At 42.2% G+C, this 25,196-nt stretch overlaps 1 protein-coding gene across 1 annotated transcript in view; it reads right to left on the bottom strand.

Annotated features, from left to right (window-relative positions):
• The window catches only part of IGF2R (insulin like growth factor 2 receptor), a 2,372,344-nt gene that overhangs the window by 138,262 nt on the left and 2,208,886 nt on the right, over positions 1-25,196 (bottom strand). The window contains exon 39 of the mRNA XM_044074918.1: positions 22,672-22,906. Coding sequence (XP_043930853.1) covers positions 22,672-22,906 — 235 coding nt within the window. The remainder of the gene's footprint in view (positions 1-22,671; positions 22,907-25,196) is intronic.

Here is a 25,196-nt window from a genome sequence, read left to right as displayed (position 1 = left end):
TATACAATGTCCTATCCATTTTGAAATAGTCTGTTTTGAAGTGGTTTTTCCCTGTGCTCCTGCAGCATATGCTACCAATAATTGCTCAGATTTTCTGAAAGCTTTGGTTTTGTCCAAGTAGAAGTGTAAGTGCCTGTGAATGTCCAAAGAGTGCAGTAGTCTCTCCCCTTTATTCTGTGGTTTAGGATAAAAAGTTGGCAGGTGAGTAGTTTGGTTTAGAGCCACACTGGATACCACCTTTGGCATAAACGTAGGGTTAGTTCTTAAAGACACCCTATCCTGGTGGAAAATGAGGAAATGTTCCACTGCCATTAGTGCCTGTAATTCTGAAACTCTTCGTGCCGATGTTATTGCCAGGAGCAGAGCAGTTTTCCAAGATATATATTTTAATTCTGCTGTGTTGGCTGGCTCAAAAGGAGGTAAAGTTAGTTTTTCCAAAACAAAGTTGAGGTCCCAAGTTGCAGTAGGTGCTCTACGGGGCGGTCTTATGTTTTTAGCCCCTCTGAGGTACTGTTTTAACAGAGGATTAGAGAAAATTGGTGGATCCGTGTTGTAATGAGCAGAGATGGCAGAGGCGTGGATCTTGATGGATGAGAAGGAGAGGCCTTTGTCCAGCATCTCAGTTAAGTATTGTAGTATCTGAGGAATGTTTGGGACAAGAGGGTCAAGGCTGTGAGCTTGGTTCCAGGCACAGAATCTCTACCATTTATCCGAATAGGCTTTCCTGGTACTAGGCCTTCTGGCCTCCAGAATGACATCCATAACATCCATAACAGCTTTGGAGAAAGGCATTGCTTGCTTGACTAAGGAATCTTCCATGCAGCTAGGTTTAAGGTCTTTAGCTGGCTGTGTAGTATTTGATTGTTGTGCTGAGTCAGCAGATGTGGGATTTGAGGCAAAATCCAGGGTGGTTCTTATGCTAAGCTCCTTAAGATTGGGTACCAATGCTGGCATGGCCAGTCTGGTGCAATCAGGGTCATCTTTGGCTCTTCTTGCCTGGCTTTTATGAGTACCTTTGGCAGGAGAGGTAGTGGTGGGAAAGCGTATACTTGTAGGTTCTCCCAGCTGAATGAGAGGGCATCCACTTTCCATGCTTGTGGATGGTAACTCCTTGTGCAGAATTTTTGTAGCTGGCAGTTTATTGGGGATGCAAACAGATCTATGTCCGGACTCCACCATTTCTGTGTTATCATTCTGAATATTTGTGGATTCAATTCCCAATCATGGGGATCCATGATGTTTCTGCTTAAGTCGTCTGCCAGTGTGTTTTTCTCTCCTGGCAGGAATTGTGCTTGCAGATGAACTTGAAGGTTTATAGCTGTGTTCCACAAGGTCATGGCTTGTCTGCATAGGGGGTAGGAATGAGTGCCCCCTTGCTTGTTTCTGTACCACATAACTGTGGTGTTGTCTGTCTTTAGTAGTAGTTGTCCTGGATGCAGCAGGTCCATGAAAGCTATAAGGGCATTTTGTACAGCTAGCATCTATTTTGATTGATGTGAAGATGCCTTTGTTCTGCGGGCCACGTGCCCTGAATACATTTGCCTGCCATGTGTGCTCCCCAGGCGTAATCCGATGCATCTGTTATCAGTGTTTGCCTGGCTGTGGGTTGTGTAAAAGGCTGTCCCTTGTTGAGGTGACAAGCTTGAGCCCACCATTGAAACTCCTGTTGAAGGCAAGGGATTAGTGGTATAACTGTTTCCAAACTTTGACAGTGCTGAGACCATACATTCTTTAGGTACCATTGTAGTTTCCTCATATGCAGTCTGGCATATGGAATTAGTAGTATGCAGGATGCCATGTAACCCAAGGCCTGCAGAATTTTTCTTGCAGGGAGTTGGGTCTTTGTTGCCATCAATTGAAAGTATTGAGTCAGTTGTCCTTGTTTGTCTGGCGTGAGATAAGCCATCTGGGCCGTTGTGTTCAAGCTGGCACCCAGGAATATAATCTCTTGTGAGGGCACTAGTTTTGATTTATTTTCGTTTACTGTTTACCCCAGGCAACTTAATAACTTTTTTATAAACACCAGATGCTTTAGAAGAATGCCCTTGCTCTCTGCTTGAATCAGGCAGTCGTCCAGGTACAGATAAATTTGAATTCCTTTCTGTCTGCAAAATGTAATTACTGGTGCCAGGCACTTTGTGAAGACCCTGGGCACAGTAGATAAGCCAAACGGCAGTGCAGAGAATTGGTAGTGCATTGAACCAGCTATGAATCTGAGGTATCTTCTGCAGTTTTGTCTGATAGGGACATGCAGGTATGGCTCTTTGAGGTCCAAAGTCACAAGCCAAGCTTCCTTGCCCAGCATGGGAAAAAGCTGCTGTAGTGTCAATATTTTGAATTCGGAACATCCAGGTAAGTGCTTAGAGATGAAAGATCCAGAATGGGCCTCCAGGCTTTGTCCTTTCTGGGTACCAGAAAGAGTCTTGAGTAAAATCCTTGTCCTTGCTCCTGTGATGGTACCTTTTGAATAGCTCTCATATCCATGAGTGCTGTAATTTGTTTTTGAGCCTCTGCTCATTGATTTGGTGGCAGATTTGGCATTCCTTTTAACCTTGTCAAGAGTGTGAAAGTGGAACCTGTAACCTTGAAATACAATGTTGAGAACCCATTTGTCTTTGGTGATCATTTGCCAATTGTGGTAGAAGAGTGCCAGTTTTCCTCCCAGGGGGACTGCCAATAGGGATTTGTTTGGCAGCTGTAGTGGGAAGTCATTGGAGATGCTTTTTATATGGTTGGGGCCTGTCTTCCCCTTCTTTTTGGCCTGATGCAACCCATTGTCGAGGCCTGTAAGAACCTTGTGTTTGACCTCTACCTCTTGGACGTCTGTATCATCCCCTTTGAGGTCTGTCTGTAATTGGAAAGGGCCAATTCTTAGTTGGCCAGTTTCTGCTAAATCTAGGAGGCTGAACCTGTAAGAAATCCTTCACCGTTTGCATAGATTTTGCCTTATCCTCCATTTCCTTTAATACCTCTTCTGCCTTAACTCCAAACACATCCTAATACAAAGGTGCATCCAATAATTTTGCTTTAACATGATCTGGTAATGTATGTTCTTTTAACCAAGCATGTCTTCTAATGATAGAGCCTGTAACTGTTGCTCTGCAGGAGGCCTCTAGAGAATCAAAACCACATTGCAAAGTATGCTTTCCCACATGTTCAGCTGCATGCAATAAATCCTGCATTTCTTTAAAATTAGGAGGATCTGGTTCTGGAAGCATTTTTTGTTTTAACTGACAGTAAAAATTGCTGATATTTTAGCATGTTAAACTGGCAATTTAAGTCTCTCATTGCTAAAGTTGCAGACGTATATACTTTCTTTCCCCATCTGTCTAATGCTCTGGAATCTCTGTCAGAGGGAACTGGATTCTTGGCTGATGAGGCCTTAACTCCTTTGGGTCCCTGAGAAATAGTTTCAGGGTCAGCTACATGGCTTTTATACAGAAATTTATGTGAGTCAGGGACTCTGTAGTATCTGTCAGGTTTAACAGGGGCTGGAGGTAAGGAATCAGGATTTAAGCTGGATTCAGTATACACATCATCCACAATATCTAACACTGACGGAACAGCAAGGGGTCTGTGTTGAGGTAATAAAAGGAAGTCTCTGAGCCTTTTCTTGGATTCTGAGTAATCCTGGCCTTCCCAGTGGAAATGCTCCCTCATGGTATGTAGGGTTTCCCCAAAGGAGTAGTCCTCAGGCGGTGAGGCTGATGGAATTGATTCCTCAGCATCAGAATCCTCATAAGGGGGTAAAGAGTATCCTAGGTCTGAGGATGAATCAGAAGAGATGGACACCTGGTCGGATGAGTCACAGTCTGCATCCTGTCTAGGCCTTTTATCAGGAGGGGGGGGTGGGACCCCCCGATCAGAGTGACTAGGTCTTCGGCCATTTTGAGCATTTGTTTCTTAGGCATGAAGGCCTGTCCTGGAGAATGCTGTATTTGTTTCTTTGATTTTAAAGGAGGCTTAGACTTAGCTGAGGGTTTAATGCTTAACTGAGTAGGTCTGAAGACACCCTCTGTAGCTGTGGGTTGCTCAGCTACTCCGGATCCCTCTGAAAGGTTAGTCTCGGTAGGCTGAATAACTTGTGCGTCCGAAGGCCCAGCCATCTCCACATGAGAGTCCAAGGCGGCCTGTGGTTCTACAGAAGCGGTCATCCGGGGCTGCGAAGGCGCCTCGCTGAAAACCGGAGAACCGGCGACTGGCCTAGAAGACGCTTCGTCATCAGTTTTGGGCCTCGGATGCCTATCATTGTCTTTGCGTTTTTTGTGTATTCCGGTTGTCGGAAGTTCCGACAGCATGGTATAATTGAATTTTCTTCCAAAATAATGTCGGGCAAAATCAAACCGACATTTAATAGTGCGCTTGTTAAACCTAGCACAAAACCGACAACCAGTGACATCGTGGTCAGGGCATAGCCATGGGATACAACAGGAATGGAAATCCTTATGAGGTATTTGCTTCCCACAAGAAATACAGTTATTAACTTTTACTGACATCGGTCTGAGGCAAGAAAAAGTTTCCCCAACGGGGTACTTAGCTTTGTAGAAGACTTCGGTTCTGGATTCGGAATGAAAATCTCAGGAGATGGCCGACCAGCACTTGCGAACTGCTTTTGCTTCAGGCACCGTGCGGCAAGAAAGACAGAAGAAAATGGCGTCGGCTGCATCTTATATACCCCTGTCGCACTGACGTCAGGGAAGAGGCGACAGCAACAGATGCCTGGCTAAGACTTTGGAACTCAGGCTGAGTGGGGAACCTCCTGACGGCAGGATAACCCAAGTGTAATGACTGCAGCAGTGTAACACGATGAACATCTTCCAACCACATTTGGGAAGACTGGCATCACAGATGACTCTTAGTATTTTAATATTAGAACATTTGCTCATTTTACAATGGCTGAAAGAAGGGAGGAAAAAATAGAATTCAGCATATACCAAGAAAACACAAAAATGCCATGTTTAAAAATAAAAGAATGAAAAACAAAGAATGAAACAGAATACACAAATGGCAAATAATTATGAAGCAACATCTTCAGGTTCGAAAAGAGACTGACGGAGATGCATTACAATTAAGCAGAAAAACATTTGGACCTTAGTAAAACAAGTCAAAATCTGTAGAGAAAAGTGCTTCACAGCACAAAATGATCTATTAAAAACAACTCTACTAAAAGCATTTCTATACATCTTTAGCAATACTCTTTTTATAAAAAGAAGAAAAAAAAAACAATGTAATATTTGCTTTAACTAAACCATGCCATGGAGTAGAGGGATAAAGCCTAGACTACTACCCACATTTTGATTAGAGGCTTAGCCATCTGAGGAGTGGCAGTGGAAGGATGGGGGTGCCTATCTTTGGTGAGAGAGGCCATGCATCTACATGCTCCTTGTGCTGGATTCAATGGGGGGGGTGCCTATCCTTGAGGAGAGAGGCCATGCATCTACATGCTCCTTGTGCTTGATTCAATGGGGGGGTGCCTATCCTTGGGGAGAGAGGCCATGCATCTACATGCTCCTTGTGCTGGATTCAATAGGGGGGGTGCCTATCCTTGGGGAGAGAAGCCATGCATCTACATGCTCCTTGTGCTGGATTCAATGGGGGGTTGCCTATCCTTGGGAAGAGAGGCCATGCATCTACATGCTCCTTGTGCTGGATTCAATGGGGGGGGTGCCTATCCTTGGGGAGAGAGGCCATGCATCTGAATGCTCCTTATGCTGGATCCGATGGGGGTGCTTATCCTTAGGGAGACAGGCCATGCACATACATACTCCATGTGCTGGATCCTGGTGAAGGCTGGGGATGTGTAAGGGGGCCATGTCCATAGCTGGGAACAGGTAGGGAGCATTGGGTGAGTAACCACAGAGGTGTGGAGGTACAATGCATGTCCACAGTCCATCCATAGAAGCTACAGACATGCACATAGGGAAAAGAAGGAAGACACTGCATAAAGAATTCCTTGTTTTAGTCACTTTTCAAACAGTATCCATTGTTATTTTTCTGAACTCTTAAATGGATTATTAGCACTGTAGTAGCTTTTCAAACTTAACTCACTCAAGCCTGTTAACATCTTATTTGCATACTTCCAGTTCATACCCCTTTTTATGGCATCCAGTACTTTTATGGTCTGACTTCTTTAACTAAGTGACTTAACAGTTAATATTGTGTCTTTCGGCTTTTCCCGGTTAGGGGTCGCCACAGCGGAAACTCCGGTCCGCTAATGATTGGCAGTAGATTTTTACATGCCGAGTTGCCGGCCCTGACGCACACCCTTCAACAAAGATACGCCCATTCACACATGTCTCCACACAGCTGTAGCTGAGAATCGAACAGGACAACGTCTTACTTTGAGGCAACAATGCTACTGCAGCACCCCCACAGTATAAGTGACTTAACAGTTAATAATAGGCAGTATTAGAAAGGGCAAGGAGTTATTAACAAAATGACACCAAGACTGTTAGTCTATGATGTCCTGCAGTGGAAAAATTAGTCTTTACCACTTTTATATTTTCATATTTATGTTCATACTTTCATAACTGTGAGACCTATGGCTTACTGAGGTGTGTGGTGTGAAAGACCCAACATGGAAGACAGGAGAATTCACTGTCAGTGTTGGTTTACATCACACCATACTAGAAACGTTGTTAGTTGTTTGTTACTAATTATGAAAATAAGCAATACTTCCATAAGTTCTTAAAAAAAAAAAAAAAAGCAACTTACAAACTGTTGCATTATATCAGGTGAAACCTTGCACATCACTGAAGAAACCATCTTTGATATTTGCACTATAAGTTGTAGATCTTGACAGAGTTCCAGAATTATCTGTATTGTGAATTATACAATTGAGCATTTTTTCATATTTCTGTAAACATCTCAGTAAGCATGCAATTATAGAGGAATTTCTCATTGTCATATAAAAGCTTATGTCTGTCTGATTAACAAAAATGTTCCAACAATATCTGTCTAGATTGTATGGTTTTCAAGACGCGAAAATTTGTGAAAGTTTTGAAAAAATATAATTTGGGGTTTGTGTGCATTATAATATATTACAGTATTTATAAGAAAAGACTATGAATACACTATTATCACTGTAAAGAAAACTTCCCACAGATAACATCGCTGTTTGTACAGTTTTAATAGCTTTTATTGTTCACAAACTATTTGCATTTGTTTATTTTATGCTTTTTAACTTTATTTTATAGCAAATGCTCTGGAAATGCAAGATTTGTGAAGGCTGTTGGAAGTGTGACACTCCATTACACATAGGTGTTAATGGGTTAAAATAAAAAGCCAACTTTAGCCAGTTGTGAGTGTTGTAATTAAAGCATGTGACAATAATTCAGTTCCCTGGGTTTTACATTACACAAGCAGTCACCCATCTTAGTCTTGGAACTGCTGGAAGCTTGAAAACAAAACATCTGGACTACATTTAACATCAAGGAAAGTACATTTAAAATAATGCACTGATCTTACCATTTAATTTAGTTTTTTAGTGTTTCCTGTTTGTTCTGTATCTGAAATTAAAGTTATTATTTGAAGGCATTTTTATAGCTGCAGTGCTTTATAATATAGCATAGCATTTTCAAGTGGTTTCTGTGCTCTGCCTTGGTGTTTAAATAACTTCCGAGTGCGATCTCATTATACTGCATTTTACTCTGTCTCTCTTTTGAACATTTTCCTATGCACACACCCTTTCCTTGTTGTGCTTCTAAACTTGAAAGCTTTTGAGCAGCCTGCCTCTACTGTGTAACTGGCTTTGGAAGCTCATCCTAGTCTCATCTTCTTTACACCTGGCCCTAGAAACTCCTCCCCATCTTACTGTCTCTGCTCATCTTACTGGTTATTTTGACAGATGAAACTGAGAAGGCCCTCCCCTTAGACGGTTTGTGTACTTTGAAATTGCCTTACTCTGTGTGTGTGTGTTCCTCACTGCTGGCTTGTCTGCCTTTGAATCACCTTGTAATTACTTGTAGTTAGTTGCTAGATTTGTTTCTGTTACCTATACACTTTTGGCTAACTAAAATGTGTTTATTAAGAACACTTGGATTGCAATTCTAGTGGCAATAGAAAGGTAGCCTGGTCTGTCTGAGTTGGAAATATATGGGGGGTGGGATAAAAGTGATGGTTAGTTGTAGTTAGTTGGTATCTTTTTACTTTTGGCTAACAAAAAAAGAAGTTATGTACTCACCATAACGTTCCATCTGAGTAGTTATACTTAATTTTTCTGCAACCTGTGGGTATACGGATCCATATCGGATCCGAGCCGGCAACTTTTTTTCTAACTTCTGCTCCAAGCTCCGAGCTCCTCCCCTTACCCATAATGCCCTACAGATCCCATCTTCCCTCAGATCGAGTTTGCTGTAACTAAAAACATAAGCAACTCAACCCAATAAACCAATCCTGAAAAGATAGGACAAGGACCGGGGGACGGAGGGAAGGAATGTTGCAGAAAAATGAAGTATAATGACTCAGATGGAACATTATGGTGAATATATAACTTCTTTATCTGAAGTAGTTAACTTCATTTTATCTGCAACCTGTGGGACAGAGTCCCCAGCTACTCTGATCCTGGGAGGCCCTTATGGAAGGATATTCCTGACCACCGCAGAGCCAAGGGATGCTCTACTCCTCAAAATCAGATCTAATTTGTAATGGGAAATGAAGGTATGTGAATTGGCCCAGGTCGCTGCTGCACAAATATCGTCCAAAGACACTCTAGACCAAAAAGCAGCAGAAGTCGCCATGGACCTGGTAGAGTGAGTCTTAACAATACCAGGAGGAGATAAACCTTTTGCTTTGTAGGCATGTGAAATACAAAGAGTGATCCATCTGACCAAAGAAACTTTAGAAATAGCTTTTCCCATAAATGCTTTGGAAAAGGAAAACAATTGGTCAGTCTTGCGGAAAGACTTCGTTCTATGAAGATAAAAACAAATCTGCCTATGAACATCTAACAAATGGAATTTGTATTCACCTTTATTTTGGAAGTTAGGAAAGAAAATGGGCAGATTAATGGACTGGTTTATGTTTGCTTCAGATGCCACTTTAGGTAAGAAGGAAGGGTTAGTACAGAGGGAAACCCTATCCTTATGGAAGACCAAATACGGAGGCATGGCAGTCAGAGCTTGAAGCTCAGAAACCCTCCTAGCAGATGTAATGGCGACTAGGAAAGCGGTCTTCCAGGACAAAAATTTCAAATCCACCAAAGCTGCAGGTTCGAACGGAGGAGCCACCAATGCCTGTAAAACAAAAGTAAGGTTCCCAAGGAGGCACTGAATCCTTGACAGGCAGCTGTAACAGAAAAGTACCTTTAAGAAAAGCCTTACACAGCCTAGAGGAGGCTAAGGCCATGTTATCCTCACCAATGTGAAAACTGGAAATGGCTGCCAATTGTACTTTCATTGTGTAGGAACTTGCTCCTTGCTGAAAGATACCAGACAGCAAGTCCAACACCGTTGGAACAGGGGCTGTAAAGGGATCTATTTTTCTCTGTGAAGCCCAAATGGAAAAGCGCTTCCATTTACTGCAATAAAGTTTCCTAGTGGAGTCTTTAAGAGAAGCCACCAGAATGGATTTTACCAGGGATGAAAGACCGGGAGTCCTGGCAATTAACAGAAATGGAGCAACCAGGCTGTCCAGATCGGCCGGACATGCCCTCGATGGATGGGAGATTAGATCGGGGCAGGGATCCAAAACCCACGGGGGAGCTACGAGATGACACCAAAGGAATGGGAACCGAACTTGACGAGACCAGAACGGGACAATGAGGATCACTTGGCACTGTAGTCAGCAAGCTTTCTGAAGAAACTTTGGAATGACTGGCAATGGTGGATAAGCATACAGAAGCCTGGGGGGCCAAGCATGGACTAGAGCGTCTCTGGGGATTTCCCCTGGTGAGGGAATCAGAGCGAAGAACTTGCTGCACTTCACGTTGCAAGGAGATGCGAAGAGATCGCAGCAAGGCTGACCCCATGCAAGGAAGATCTCCTCCGTTACTGACTGTTTCAGACACCACTCATAAGGCATCAGAATGGCCCGACGCAATCTGTCTGCTAAAATGTTGGAGCACCCCGGAATGTGCATTGCTTTCAGAAACCGACCAGTGGAGATCGCACATTCCCACACTCTCATGGCCTTGCGACATAGAACGTAGGATCTGGTTCCCCCCTGCTTGTTGATATACCAGACAACTGACATGTTGTCTGACTGAATTGCAATCAATCCGAGAGGGAGGTCTGTGTGAAAGGCTTCCAACGCTAAAAGCACTGCCCTCATCTCTAGAACATTTATGTGCAACTTGGACTCTGACTGGGACCACATGCCTTGGACTGTCCTTCCTGAACAGTGCCCCCCCCCCCCACCCGAGTTGGGAGGTGTCCGTGGTCACTCTGGCTTGGACTGGAGATGACACGAAGGGGCGTACTTTTGATATCTCCGGTGAACTTAACCACCAAAGAGGAGATTTCCTGCAGACGCGACTGATCTTGATCGGAAATTCCATGGGCAGGTCTAGCCAAGACCATTGAACAGCCAGAGTCCATTGAAGAACCAACATGTGAAGGCACGCACAAGGGAGAATCGATATGGTGGCAGCCATGGAGCCCAGAGCCTGGAGAACCTTGCTCGCCTTTGAAGACTTGGAGTTCGCTATCTGAGCTATGTGGCACCTGAGGTGTAGGATCCTGTCTGGAGTTAAGAATACCTTCATCTGCAAAGTGTCTAGCCATACCCCAATAAAGTCTAGAACTTGCACTGGTTGCAAATGGGATTTGTGAACATTGACTGTAATTCCCAGTAGACCTGCCAACTGAATGAAATAATCTCCGGCCAGACACAATTGATGCTTGTTGGGCGCAGAGAAGAGCCAGTCGTCCAGGTATGGAAACACCTGAATACCCTGAAGCCTCAGGTGAGCCACTACAACTGCCATTACCTTGGTGAACACCTTGGGGGCTTCTGGTGAGACCAAAGGGTAGGGCTCTGAACTGAAAATGACTGGCTCCCGGCTGGAAGCGCAGAAACCTCCTGGAGCTTCTGTGTATTTTGATGTGGTAGTAAGCATCCTGGATGTCTAACGAGCACATCAAGTCGCACTCTCGGAGATAATATAGAATGGACTGTAGGGTGACCATCCAGAATTTCTGTTTGGCTACCGACAGGTTTAATGTTGACAGGTCTAGAATGGGCCTGAGGTCCCCCGTCTTTTTTTGGCACCAAAAAGAACCTTGAGTAGACGCCTAATCCGGACTGATCAGGGGGGACCTGTTCGATGGCTTGTTTGAGAAGCAGCTTTGAAACCTCTAGAGCTGCGGCCTCCCTTGTGAGCGGGTGGAACATCTGGAAGGTGTTTTGTAATATTTGGTGGGGCAATAAATGGAATAGAGTAACTACTGGATATTATCTGTAAAACCCATCGATCTGTCATAATAGACTCCCATGCCACTGGGTCTAAGGACAATCATCCCCAGACTGCGTCCAGAGTAGGACAGTCGGGCAACCCCTCAGGACTGCTGACCGGGTTTATCAGAAAAGGGTTCCCTAGACCCGAAATTCCTGGGATGCCCTCTACCTCTGGGTTGGCATCCATCCTGTCCCCCTCTGCCTCTGGGGGAATAGTTGTCCTGAGAATACCGGGAAAACTGAGATTTTCGGAACCACATCTTCTTCTGCCCTCTTTGATTCCTAGAGAAGGACTGCTGAGGGTTAGAGAAGCGGACTCCAATGGCAGAGAAAGTCTTCCCGTCCTTTTCTCTCTGGACAAGTGTGTCACGTACAGTCTTCCCAAAAAGGGAAGAGCCGAAGGGAGCATTGATAAATGACGCCGTGAAAGGGTCCGCGAACTGACACAACCTGAGCCAGGCATGACGCCTCATTGCTATGCCTGTCCCAGCTGCCCTAGCTGCTCCTTCTGTGGCATGGGAGAGGAGCCGCATTGACGTGTTTGAGATTGATTTCAGAGTAGACATTTTCGCTGAGAACAACTGTCTGTCCTGCGGCGATAAAGACTCTGAGGGCGACTCAGTGAATTCCGAAGCAAGGTCTCGCTGAAGCCGAAACACATGTGCCAAATAATTCAGCGCATGGATAGAAAAGGTAGCTGAGGAGTAGACATGCTTCCCAAACCTATCCACCAACCTAGACTCCTTGTCTGGGGAGTGGACTGAGGAACTATCCTGTGCTAGTTCCTTCTTTGTGGCCACTGCAACCAACATAGCATCAACTGGGGCTCCTTTCGACCAGGGTTATCTGTCAGAACAGGGAGATAAAACCTTGTCAGAGAGTTTGGGGATGGGCTCTATGGTGTCAGGCTCCTTCCATGCCCTCGTGGTGATGAGGTTCACCAAGGGGTCCACTGGCGGGGACACCCAGGAAATAAATGGGCCCATGCCAAAGGCCTCCAGGAACACTGACTCATCCCCAGAAGCTTTTGGGGCTGACCAACCTCCCCTCTGGTGGAGGATCTCCATAATTTCTCTGAAGGAGATGTCTTCGGGAGGTGACCTGGGGGAACCTTCTCCTTCATCTAAGTTAGTGTCCATAGTGAGGGACTCGGGGGAGTCCAAGTGCCTCCTTTTGCACTTGCGCTTATGGTGGACCCTCTTCAGTGGGACTTTCAGAAGGGGATCTGTGAGCTGCAGGGATTTCCTCAGGGAAATTAACCTGGGGATCCTCTGGCATGGGCTGTCCCTGAGACAGGATGAAGGGAGTCTTCGCCATATCCAGGGGGGCCTGGGTGGTATCCAAGGGGATGGGCTGGGGTCTCAATCCCTGGGAGAGAACCCTCTCCACCACTTCGAAGGCTGAGGGATAAGCCCTCCCCGGATCCAAGTGGGGACCGGAACCAAATCCAGGGTAGCCTGAGGTCCAAGGGAACAGATTGGATCCGAAAAGGTCAGAGCCGAAGAATCCATTCCCCCGGGTCCGACTCCCTGTCCATGGCTCCAAGAGTCACTCGAATCCAAACAAGTCAGATCCGAGAAAGTCAAGGTAACAGCCGGAGTTGAGGTTGGAGGAAATGTCAGCGCCGAGCTACCAGCTCCGAAACACCTCGGATCCAAGAGCCCTGAAGCTGAAGCACGGATCGGGGAAGGAGAGATGGGGCAGAAAAGAGGCATGGAGGTCCCCTCTCCGGAGAAAGCGGGGCCTGGCAAGACTCCCATCTGAATTTGGGTCTGAATAAATCTCTGCATCATCCTGTCCATATCCATGTCTGATAGGCTCCGAGTCAACCTCGAAGAGGCCACCGACTCAGATCTGGCTGGTCTGCGCAGTGGGGAGGAAGGCCTCAAGTCCGAATGTTCCAACGGCTCTGGTGAGAAACGAGGAGACCGGAGCCATGGAGAAACAGGCCTCATGGTCTTAGATGGGGGACTGAGAAAGAGCTCCCTGACTGGGGATCTCTTACGATGCCTGTCCTTCTTTTTCTCCCTTTCCTCTCTGTGCCTTTCTTTATCCTTTTCTTTTTCTTTCTCTTTGTCAGCCATGCTGACTGAAGATTTGTCCTTGGAAGACCTATCACCAGACGAAGAGGGAGGTTGAGTCCCTGTCTAGGTGGGAGGTAGTACACTAGAGACCAAGGCTGAGGCAGATTCCAGCATGGCAGCAGGGAGAAGGCCTTTGGCAACTAGCTTGGCCTTACGATCCCTAAGGACCCTAGGGTTAAAACCTGAACAGATAGCACATTGAGTGGACACATGTGCCACTCCCAAGCAAATTACACACAGAGTGTGACCATCAGCCTGGGAGAGCTTATGGCCACACTCTGTACATTTCTTAAAGACAGGCTTTGGCTGGTCAGCCATAGTCCTGCACCGAAAGGTACAAACACTACCTCTCCAAAACCACAAACACACAGGTAGGGAAAGGACAGGCCTAACTACTACTCTATACAAAACGTTTTCTTTTTTTATAAACACCAATGACTAAGCGAGATACTACACAAGGGGAGGAAGGGAAAAATTTTACTCAAACACACCTAGATACCAGAAAAAAATACCACTTACTATCCCTGAGCTCAGAGCAAAGGAGACCACGATGCACACTACTGGTGCAGCAAATGAGATCTGAGAGGAGATAGGTGATGTAGGGCATTATGGGTAAAGGAGGAGCTCGGAGCAGATGCTAGAAAAAAGGTTGGCCGCTCGGACCCGATAGGGATCTGTATACCCACAGGTTGCAGATAAAATGAAGTTAACTACTTTAGATCTGGGTTTTTACAACAAGAAGACTGGGATTGCAATTCTAGTGGCAGTAGAAATGCAGCCTGGTCTGAGTTGGGAAATGGAAGGCTTAAAGTGAGATTGTTTCATCAGTCAAAGGGCTTTTTGTGACTTAGTTGTTTGGTGTTGATCTACACTTGAAACCTATTTTTGCTGTGCTTTTACATTAAGAAATTCCGGGATCATCCATCTTGTGGTAGAATGTGTTTACCTGGTCTCTGAATTTCAAAGCATGAGCGGGAGCTCAAAGTGTACTTGTTCACTGGTCAGAGGTCACAAGAGTTAGTTTTCAGATTTTTTCTGTCTACTATAAAATAGGCCCATTTGCGTGGTGCTATTCACATTGCAGCGGCAATTAGCAGCATCCTGCATAGCACCAAATGCTTAGTTTGTAAAGTTTACCTACAAAGTTAGTATTTAGGAATGTGTCCTGTAACAAAGAAAGGCTTTGGGTGAAATTAAGCTTAGAACAACTAGTCTGAGTGTCAAACAGCATTAATACCAGATCATAGCCCTCTCTGACATCTACAGTTAATCCTAGATACCACTCAGGTGACCCTTGAAAAGCCAAATCTCTAAGCCATAATAGCCCAACCCTAATGCAAGTCCTGACAACTGTGCTAAACAACTAAGCACTGTACTCATGGATATATTTAACATCTCCCTCAGTCAAGTGAAGGTACCCAAATGCTTCAAAAACAGAAACATTATTCCACTGCCGAAGAAACCATCTCCTCAAGCCTCAATGACTATAGACCAGTAGCGCTCACGTCTACCATTATGAAAACTTCAAAAGGTTAGTCAAAAACACCTGATAGCAAGCCTTCCAGTGGCACTAGATACACTCCAGTTCACATATCGTGCCAATCGCTTCATGGTGGATGCTATTTTGGTTGCACTGCATCTCTTATTGGCACACCTTGAGAACAATGCTAAAATGCTGTTTATTGACTTCAATTAAGCATTCAATACTGTCATCCACAACAGCTAATCTAAAAACTTGTTCATCTAGGTATCAACACCCATATGTGTAACTGGATCCTGGACTTCTTGAATGAAAGACGTTAAAGGATATGTGAGGGCAATAACTCTTCAAAAAGCATCAGAATCAACACAGGAGTACCTTAAGGCTGTGTGTTGAGTCCACTACCGTTTACTGTACTAACCCATGAGTGTAAAGCTAGATTCAACACAAACCACATTATCGAGTTTGCGGATGACACTACAGTCGTGGGCCTCATCAGTAAAGGAGATGGAAAAGACTACAGGGAGGAAGTGAGTTCACTTGATTGACAGGTGTCCTAAGTACAACATTGACCTTAACGTAAAAAAAAAAACAAAGGAGATCATAATGGATTTCAGGAAAACACAACCAGCTCATTCTCCTCTCATGATTAATGGTGAGATGGTAAAAAGAGTAAAGAAGTTCCTGGGGGTACACACACACACACACACACACACACACACACACACACACACACACACACACACGCACACACACACACACACACACACACACACACACAATCCTGTTGTAGCAGGAGTTCAACACACTGTCCTGAGATTAACACTTACTCTAATACCTCTTTAGAGTAGCACCACCAGTACCCTGACTGATAAACAAGGTCATGTGGGGCATAGTTGGGGCTGCTTTACTCTATAGCACTATGTCTTCTATTTCTTCTAACAGTTCATATATATAAACTAAACATAAACTTGAGAAAACAGCAATTGCCTCTTGAAATAATTATAATTATTATTGAAATAATTACAAAAAACTGCAACTGAGAAAATAGGAGATAGCAGCAAAAGAAGCTCGACTTCCTACTGGGCAAAGCACTATTAAAAAGGGTAAGCCATAAACAAAAAAATAGGAAAGCAAGAGATGGGGTGGTAACTGCTGCAACAGTAGACATAAGTAACATTATGTACCATCCATACATAGTTTACATAAGCAACTTGCAGGATTACTGTAGACATACAAACTTGGGATGTGCAACTTATTTTTGCTGACTTTCTTTTTTATTATATATTCAATATGTGACAAAAACAGCAAACACACACACAAACTGCACACCAGGTATTTGAAATTTACAAAGAAAACTCACCCAAGTTAAATGGGGTAAAAATAGCCAGTCTGCAGGTAAGTGCAGTAATTGGCCATAACATAAAAATCCATGTCCAAATTAGGGTAATTAGGTAGAAATTTCCATGACACTTTCTAGCTGGTAAATTTTTTTCTTGAACTTGGAAGACAGCTTCTACGCAGATGAATTTTTGGTTATTTAGGAGGAACATCTTGTACAAATCTCTGGCAGATTAGTTCAATGAGTTGCTATGCAGAGCTTTATATAAGCAAGTAGTGTTATAAATGACAATGTACCATATTTACAAAGTTTACTCCAAAATTTAAGCTACACTGCTGCTAGGACAAATTGCGTGCTAATAGCAATAGTAGCATCAGAAGTATACATTAAATGTAAAAAGATTTTCCTCTAATGAGGGACATGAATATCTGTTAGGTTCCAAAATGAAAACTTTAGTATAATCTATGAAATGCAAAACTATAATCCATGCAATGATCCAGTGCTGTTGCATCACTCCTAAAGTGTCCCCATGAAAAAATTCCTCAATCCACAAGTATATTTTGCAAGCAAGGAACACACACATACAAAGCATACACACTTACATATAATTTAGTCACCACTCTGCCTACAGCAAGTATTTGGGATGTTGGACAAATGGGAATAACTAGAGAAAATCCACAAGAACACATGGAAGACAGTGGAGACTCAGCACAGAATGCACCCCGGCCAAGAACAGAACTGGAGAACTTCTACTTACTGGGCAACGTCTCCATCCCAAAGTTATACTAAAGCTTTGTTAAACTGAGCCACAGTAGGAAAGCAATACTTGCGACACTTATGCAAGGAAAACATTTGTATGAATAAAACTGTGCAGCACAACACCATCCTGAATGACCAACAAAAATACACTCAAACCCACTACATCAATACTGCAACTACTCTGCACCTACACATCAGGCCTAAACCATATCTCCTTCACACAAAAATGGCTTGAAAAAGAATTAAGATGTTAATACCAACAAGCTATAATCTACCTAGCCTAACTATGAACACAGTTCTAAAATTATCCACACTCAATGGCTCTCCATAGAAGACACCAAGCTGAAACAAGATACACACCTTGGTCCCATAAACAATAACTTAACATTTAAAATGTGACACAAGGATACTAACATATAAGGAAGCATTTAGGGGAGACAACATCCATAACTAAGAGAAGACAAATATTACATCCATCCCATTTACTGAGCTAGATATTCTGTTGTCCCTTTAAGATTATAATGAAGGGAATAACAAAATGAGAAATTCAAAATGTGTGGAAAAATAAAAACATGGACCAGAAATGTAACTAAGCAGTAGACTGAAGGGATGAAATATAACATGCAAACAGAAGTGCTAACATACAATGGCAAAACAGTTAAAAATAACTCTATTAGCATATGCAACAAGAAGTAAACAAAGGCAGTCGACTTTATGGTTAGCGAAGTAACTTTAACTCAAAATATATCTACAAAGTAAAAAAACAAAACAGTATGGTGAAGGAATCGAATATAAAGCATATAAAATGTGGCTTTTAATCTAGTTTGAATATTTTCTCTGCAGCTCAGACAGAATTTATTTATAAAAGCAGATTTTTTCAGCAGAGTCCTTGATAGTAAGGAAATACTGAAATTATGCAGTCTTGTGCCAAAATGTGTAATATCTAGAATCCAGAAATGCAAAATGAGCTAAAGCTGAACTTTACTAACAATAGAGTGCCAGCCATGAAGCAAAGCTGCATGAATCAGCAGGTGCATGGGGATGGGATGAGAAAGTACACACAGGTAAGCTAACGAAAGTACACACAGGTAAGCTAACTCTGGTTTGAAAGGTATCACTATTCTAAACAGAAAATGTATTTGTAAAAACAAACTTTCAGCACAGTCCCATATATGGGGATAAGAGCAAGGAAAAGCTGAAATTGTATATGTCAAGAATATATCCCCAACTCAAATATACCAACAGCAATCATAATAATCTGAGAGAATGCTAGATGAAAAAAAAAGTATGCATCAGAGAGGGATGAGACATAGCACAACATAAGATAGCCAGCTTTCTATCTGAAACTGTAATTTTAATGAGAATATGCCTGCAAAACAGACATCAAAACAATAAAGTAATGAAAACTGAACAAACATTTGGGCAATAATCTGATTTAACATTTATCCATTATTGCAAAGACAGAATTTGCGTATAAGTAGGGACTTTCAGCAAGCTCTTTTACAATACGAGAAAGGCTCTCAGAAATGTTAATTTTGTGACAGAAATGACAAAATCCACAGTTCAAAGCAACAAAGTAAGTTGTGGTTGTAATACATGAACTAATGTGACTAACAGGAAATTTGCTTGAACCAAGAGGTGCATGGAGAGGAATTGAGATTCACACCAGTTTAATTTACAGAGTAAAGACCTTATTAACAAAAGCAAAAATATTGTCTCATAAATCAAGATGGACATATTAAGCAGAACAGGAGACTAATGTGTTTATATTTGGGCTAATTGGAATAAAGAGAATGAGGATAACAAAATGGATAACTTCAGCCCATTGCAAAGCCAGAGCTTATACTTTATACCAGAGGGTTGACTAACACGAACACAACAAATAAAAAGAAAAGAGAACTTATAAGAGTACTCCTGATGGAATGGTGTCATGAAAGAATATAAGCTTCCAGCTTAGTCTGCAGTAAAAGGTAATGCATTAGTATTAAACGTGGTTCTAGTTAAAACCTTTACAAATACAGGACACCAATACCTTCACTAAATCAAGTTGCATCTAATAAAAATTTGCAATAAAATGAAATGGGATTTTCTACTTCTAATTACTCTAAATACACGTTCAAGAGACATATGATTTGCACACAACTGGAACATCAACTGCCCAGACTGTAAGCAGCAACCATGTATACCACCAAGACACAAGGACACCTATCTGCAAGTTTATTAAATGTCAATTTTTGGCAGATATTCGCCACAGCAGAACAGCAATAAGTTGATACTAATTTACTTAAACAAATACACACAAAAAAAAGAACATATAAATGAGGCAAAACTAAGGCCATTAGCTTACTACAAAGTTTAGAATCAAATTACAGAAAAAAAAGCTTCCAGACTGATACATGCTCAACAGTACTCCAAATTAATACATAGCAAGGGATTAGATCTGGTGCATACTGTACATGAAGAACTATAGTCAGAGGTATGTGATACTGTCTAGGAACTGGCAACAAAACTATTCCAAACAGAAAGATCAAGAAAGCAAAATGTTTATTCAGATTTTATAAGTGCCAAGGGGAAAAAAATGAGAGCAAACGGCAATGAAGATATGTATTTTTGGAGCACATTTTCACTCCTGTGCATCATCCTACTGCCTTCCTGCCCAGTACCCCACAACCAAGCCAGGTCTGCCAGCTTCTCTACTGCCATGCTAACTCTGATTTTAGCTGGTGCTAGTCAGAAAACATTAGGGCATCCTTGGCGTCTTAGCTGTCAGCATCAGCCAAGTTTTTTTTATTTTTTTTTCCACTTTATATGTCTACCCCGTTACTCTACCACCCCACTGCAGCCTTGTTGTTGCATCTGAGGGCAGGTATGCAATAGGGGCCTGCAATGCATTGCTTCATATCAACAGCAGCTCAACCAGGCCCACCACCCTTCCCCCTCTTTGGACAATGCTCCTCCAATACTATGTACCCAGCTTTCACCAGACTGCTGAGCAAAATGCCCATATAACTGCCCTTCCTTCCCCGGCCACTCTGTCAGTAAGTCGAGCCACTAATCAACTCTGGTCAGCTTGGCCACAGTCAGGGCTTTACCCATGATGCCAAGTGAGTGTTTCTATATCTCCATTGCCATTTAGCCAATGTCAAAATTAATACACACAGTATCAGAGCAAGAAAAGATGATTCGTACTTGAATAAGCATTGAAAATAAATGGAAGATAACAGAATGGGAAAGCAAGGTTTTAAACTGATGGTATATACAGTCTGCCAAATATTTACTAACATACTGGCACATAATGTATTGCATTATTTGAGTATTCTTCCACTGTCTTGTCTGAAATTGTAAAATTATTGCAGTTTCCATCTTTAGCAGCTTGTGCATAATTATATGTTTGTACTGTGTGTTAGCAGTCATATCATGAAGAGTTTTCACCCTGGAATTCCATTTTCTGAAAATGGGACTTCCAGCTGGACATTCCTAGTTAACAAAAGCTAAAATAAAACATTTACAATCCATGGGATTCAGAAAGGGCTACAGCTAATGTTAAGCCCTAACCTGGCCTGTTTACCACTGGCTGTTGCCCCTTCTGATTCAAGGACAAGCCCTCTACAATGTTTCTACATAGTCTGTGGAATCACAATGGTGGGCTGTCTCCTCAGTCAAGCTACACGCTGATGATGTACTCTACAGGAGCTGCCTGTGCTAATTATCCATGTGCTTTCCTTATGAAATGCATACAAATAGGGTATTCATACAGCTGTGTCAGTTAACTTAGTCAAAAGTTTGTTGCACTGGAAATCTTCAGAAAATACATTCCTTTTAGGTTGCAAGCCAGAATTTTCCACAATAAATCATTCTTCTCTAATGTAACAGAGGCAAGAGAAATTAAATGTTTAACTTTCTGCTCCTTTTTGACAGGAATCTTCATAGAAGCAGACCGACCTGTCAGGTAACAGGCATACCTGTCTGGCCAGTCAGAGAAGCATTCCAGACTCCTTCTTCCAACACTGACAACAGTGTCTTTTCCACACCTGCCAAGGACACTCCAAACAGCCACAGAGGATGTATCTAACACCCCTCCCGGTCCATGGTCTCCAAAGGAACTCTTGCAGAAGAAACCAAGGAAGAAGATGAGAGGAACCAGGAATGGTCACAGCAGACTCACCTATCTGTGCTGAGGCAAAGTAGTAACCTGCTGAAAGGGCAAAGACTGTCTGGAAATTTTTATCTTGTTTTGCCTGGAGAAAAGATGAACCAGTAAGTTATTCCATGGTAAATTTGAGAAGGAAGCCTGAAGTTGGGGTAAAACTGACAGCAGCAGTCTTTAAAAAAGTAAGCATCAAAAAGGTAGTGTTTTCACTTTAAACACAATTTACAAAAGATTATTTTCACAAAAACAGAGTAAAATGTTAAATTAACAAAGTTTACACTAAAATTAAAATATGAACAAGAGTCTTTCAGCTGACAAAAAGAAAAGTGACAGTTCAATAAAAATTAACTTCCTAGTACAAAGCAAACAGTTTTATACACAATAAATTATGTTTTTAGTCATAAAATAAATTGCGGAAGGTATTTTACAAAAACGGATCTGCCCAACAATGGAGAAATAACAGCTTACTGTTGATCCTTAAAGACATGCAATAAGTGTGTTTTTGGTGACAGGAAAGCTCTGAAGGGCTTGGTGCCTATACATCTGATTTCCTTCAGCTCTGCTTGACCTCTGAATGGTCTGGGCATGTAAAAGATGACCTTAAGCTTGGGAAGCTGTCTGTCTGTAATATCCTTTGCAGAATATAACCCACATATCTAAGGCTACTGCAGCACAGATCAAATGATGAACATTCTAAAAACTGCAAGAAGTAACCAACTGTGACCCCTTCCAGAACCTAATGGTTATTTTTAATGGTTCTACAAGCCATGGCTAACCTGGAGACCCTCCCAGCAGGTACACCTAACACTGTAGGTAGGATTATGACTTCTGGGCCACTGGAATTGTCCTCCTGAGTTACCTGGCTGGCTGGCACCAGGGCTTTTCTCAGTAAGCAAGGTTTCCTTTCTTCTTGGGGGGTGGGGCTACACTTAGATAATCTGTTATTCGGGGCTGAATGGTTCTGACATGAGAAACTGAAAAGTGAAGAGAATAAACCGAATCAAGGACCCACCCTGGAGAATCCCAGTTACTCTATGTATGCTTTCAAAGACCATAATCTTGATGAGCGCATACAATGAGGCTGCAATTTTTTTTACAGTACAGGACCTGCCCATTTTCAGTAAAATACAAGTTTTAAAAAGCTGCCGAAAAAGCAAGATTACTCACTTCATACTCTATATGTTCGGTGATTTTTGTTTCTGTTGCACAATTCATTACAGAATTTACTCACTTTTCTACATTTTCGATCTCCCACAAATTCACTATCTTTAAGATGGAACAGTAGCAGCCATTTATTACACAACACTTGTATAACAATGAGGATGCATGCACGTATACACACACACACACACACACACACACACACACACACACAGGAATGCAGCCATATGCACACATTCTGCTTATACAAAACATAAATGACAGTTAAAATATGTAAACAAGTAATCAAGGATGTACATACGAGTATTTATCATAGGAGAAAATCCACGATCCTGTTAAGGATGACAGCATTCTTAAGTCGTATGTTTTGTGCTTACTGACAAACTTGCAATTCATTTTTTTGGGAGGGCATACAACTTTAGTCTTCCATTCAAATGTGCTACTACATCCATATGTTTCACTTAACAACTGGGGATTTCCATTGCCAGCTTTCTCATCACACTTAAAGATGATGGTGGACCCCCGATATCCAGTAGCTGTGGAAAAATAACAATAGATTACTGTTTGCTCACTTTCTATCAGACAGATGGATGTGTCTTGGAAAGGCTGTAAAGTAGTACAGGAGGAAAATAAACAATGATTTTCAATTGTACAGAAACAAAAACCCAGGTAAATGCAGAAATGGTATATAGAAATACTGTAGCTAATCCCACTCACCTACACAGCTCTGAGCAAACTGCTACTGAGTGACATACTGAATGTGGCTAGTAAACAGCCTGTCCCTGCATATTTAAATTAAACACAATTGGCCAAAGTCCACAATTGCACAGTTGTGTTCTCTTGACATATTACTTTTAATTTTCAGTTTATAGATAATAGAAGCAGAAAATATAAAAACAGAATTGATTTTCTACATTAATGTCAGTGGCTTGCAAATGTATGATGTCTGATCTGCCCATATTATGGGACTAATGCAAAAATTCAATTCCTGAAGGACTTGATGGTTTCAGGTGTTCAGGATGGAATTTCTTTGTAATATTTTAGCAAAAACTCAAGTTGCTTACGGTAGTAAGCACTAACTTAGGATCATACTTACTGTTCCACATTTTGTGTGTGTGTGTGTGTGTGTGTGTGTGTGTGTGTGTGTGTGTGTGTGTGTGTGTGTGTGTGTGTGTGTGTGTGTGTGTGTGTGTGGGTGTGTGGGTGTCTGTGTCTGTGTGTGTGTGTGTGTGTGTGTGTGTGTGTGTGTGTGTGTGTGAGATGTGTGTGTGTTTGTTTTACAGAAAGAGAGGCAAATTTTGAAGAGCAAGCAGAAGGTCTATCCATCGTGTTAAATAATGTTTAGCAGACAACAGCAGACATTAAAAATACTCACTTCCAGAGTCAGAAAACTCATGAAGAAACTGTTACATTTTCAAAACAAAAGTCTATAGAGTCCAAGCCAAAGAACATAACACACACACTGTCCTGATGCCAATTATATGTTGCTCTAGAAGGAATATTATATCCATTAGAAAAATACTTATTGATTTTACTGTAGCTCCCATGTCAGAATCCCATTTAATCTGCCTGCCCAGCACTGTATATAACATCGTGGAGACAGACAATATAAAGCTTATCTAAAATGACACACAGTACCTAATTCTGTTAGATAAGGAACAATGAGAGACTGTTAAGGGAAGATCTTGCTTTTGAATCTTATGGCATTCTTTACAGAAGTAACAGCAGCACTTGTTGAATGGATGACCATTCATGTTGCATATCCAGAATTTGCTAATACCATGAACATGACTCCACAAAATTAAAATTTGACAAACTAAAAGCACTGAATTACAAACTATTTTAATTCAGTGAGTAAAACAGTATTTAAACAACAGGACACAAGTCAGGGTGGTGGGGCGCCTGTATGCGTGCCTGTCAACTTCTTGAGTCTCAAAATCAGAACAGGGCCATCACGACTCACAGTGCTTACATTTTGCCTATGTGTAAATTCTCACTCTCAAGAAACAGAATTCATATGTAAACTTGCAGTCAGAAATGATATGTAACATTGCATCGCTGAAGGAGAGGGCAGAATTTTACATCTTGGTGCAATAACACAGAAATATTAACCATGTTATTATTCTTACTTTGCTTCCAAATATGCACCTCACCTCCGTGCACAAAACTGTTCTACTCAAACCCAGACAAGACAACAAAGCAAAGCGAACCACTATCCAAAAATTAAGCAATCAGTATTAATTTTCATTGTTTAAAACATAAAATTAAGCTGCATCTGTTAGCCTACATGCTAAGTGGTGGACATACTGCAGTTCAAGCAGGAGCGGCCTTAGGTCAGCTGGTGCCCTAGGCAAAAGGGCTCCATGGTGCTTCCCACCATACCACCCAGTGCCCCTATTCTGGTCTGCCTACACCAAATGAGTACTGGAAAAGTGCCCCTGGTAGAGCTGCACCCTAGGTAGCCGCCTAGTTGGCCTATGCCTAAGGCCAGCTATGAGTCCAAGTTTAGGACGAAATCTGAATAACCAGAGGCTGTAATGGATTTGTAGATGCTTGGTAGGGACCCAAGTTTGAAACTGCATTCGAAAATCAAATAAGGATTAGAAACCATATGCTGAAATTCACAAAATATTAAATATTGCTTTGATAGTAATATAGGCAAGCACTTCACTTCCATGTTATTAATACATATTATTATTATAAGAAGCTTGTATTACTAAAACAAAGAAATATCCCTGCAAATTTTCCTACCTACAAACATAAATGCTCTGGTCAGATCAGTAAACATGCAGAGTCAGTTCAGTTGTTTGAATTCTTTGGAAAATT

The sequence above is a fragment of the Protopterus annectens genome, chromosome 1.part0 (genome assembly GCF_019279795.1).
Source record: "Protopterus annectens isolate FY-2018-M chromosome 1.part0, PAN1.0, whole genome shotgun sequence".
Classification (NCBI taxonomy): domain Eukaryota; kingdom Metazoa; phylum Chordata; order Ceratodontiformes; family Protopteridae; genus Protopterus; species Protopterus annectens.
Note: the sequence above shows the minus strand (reverse complement) of the source record. Positions and strands in the feature narration are given on the sequence as shown.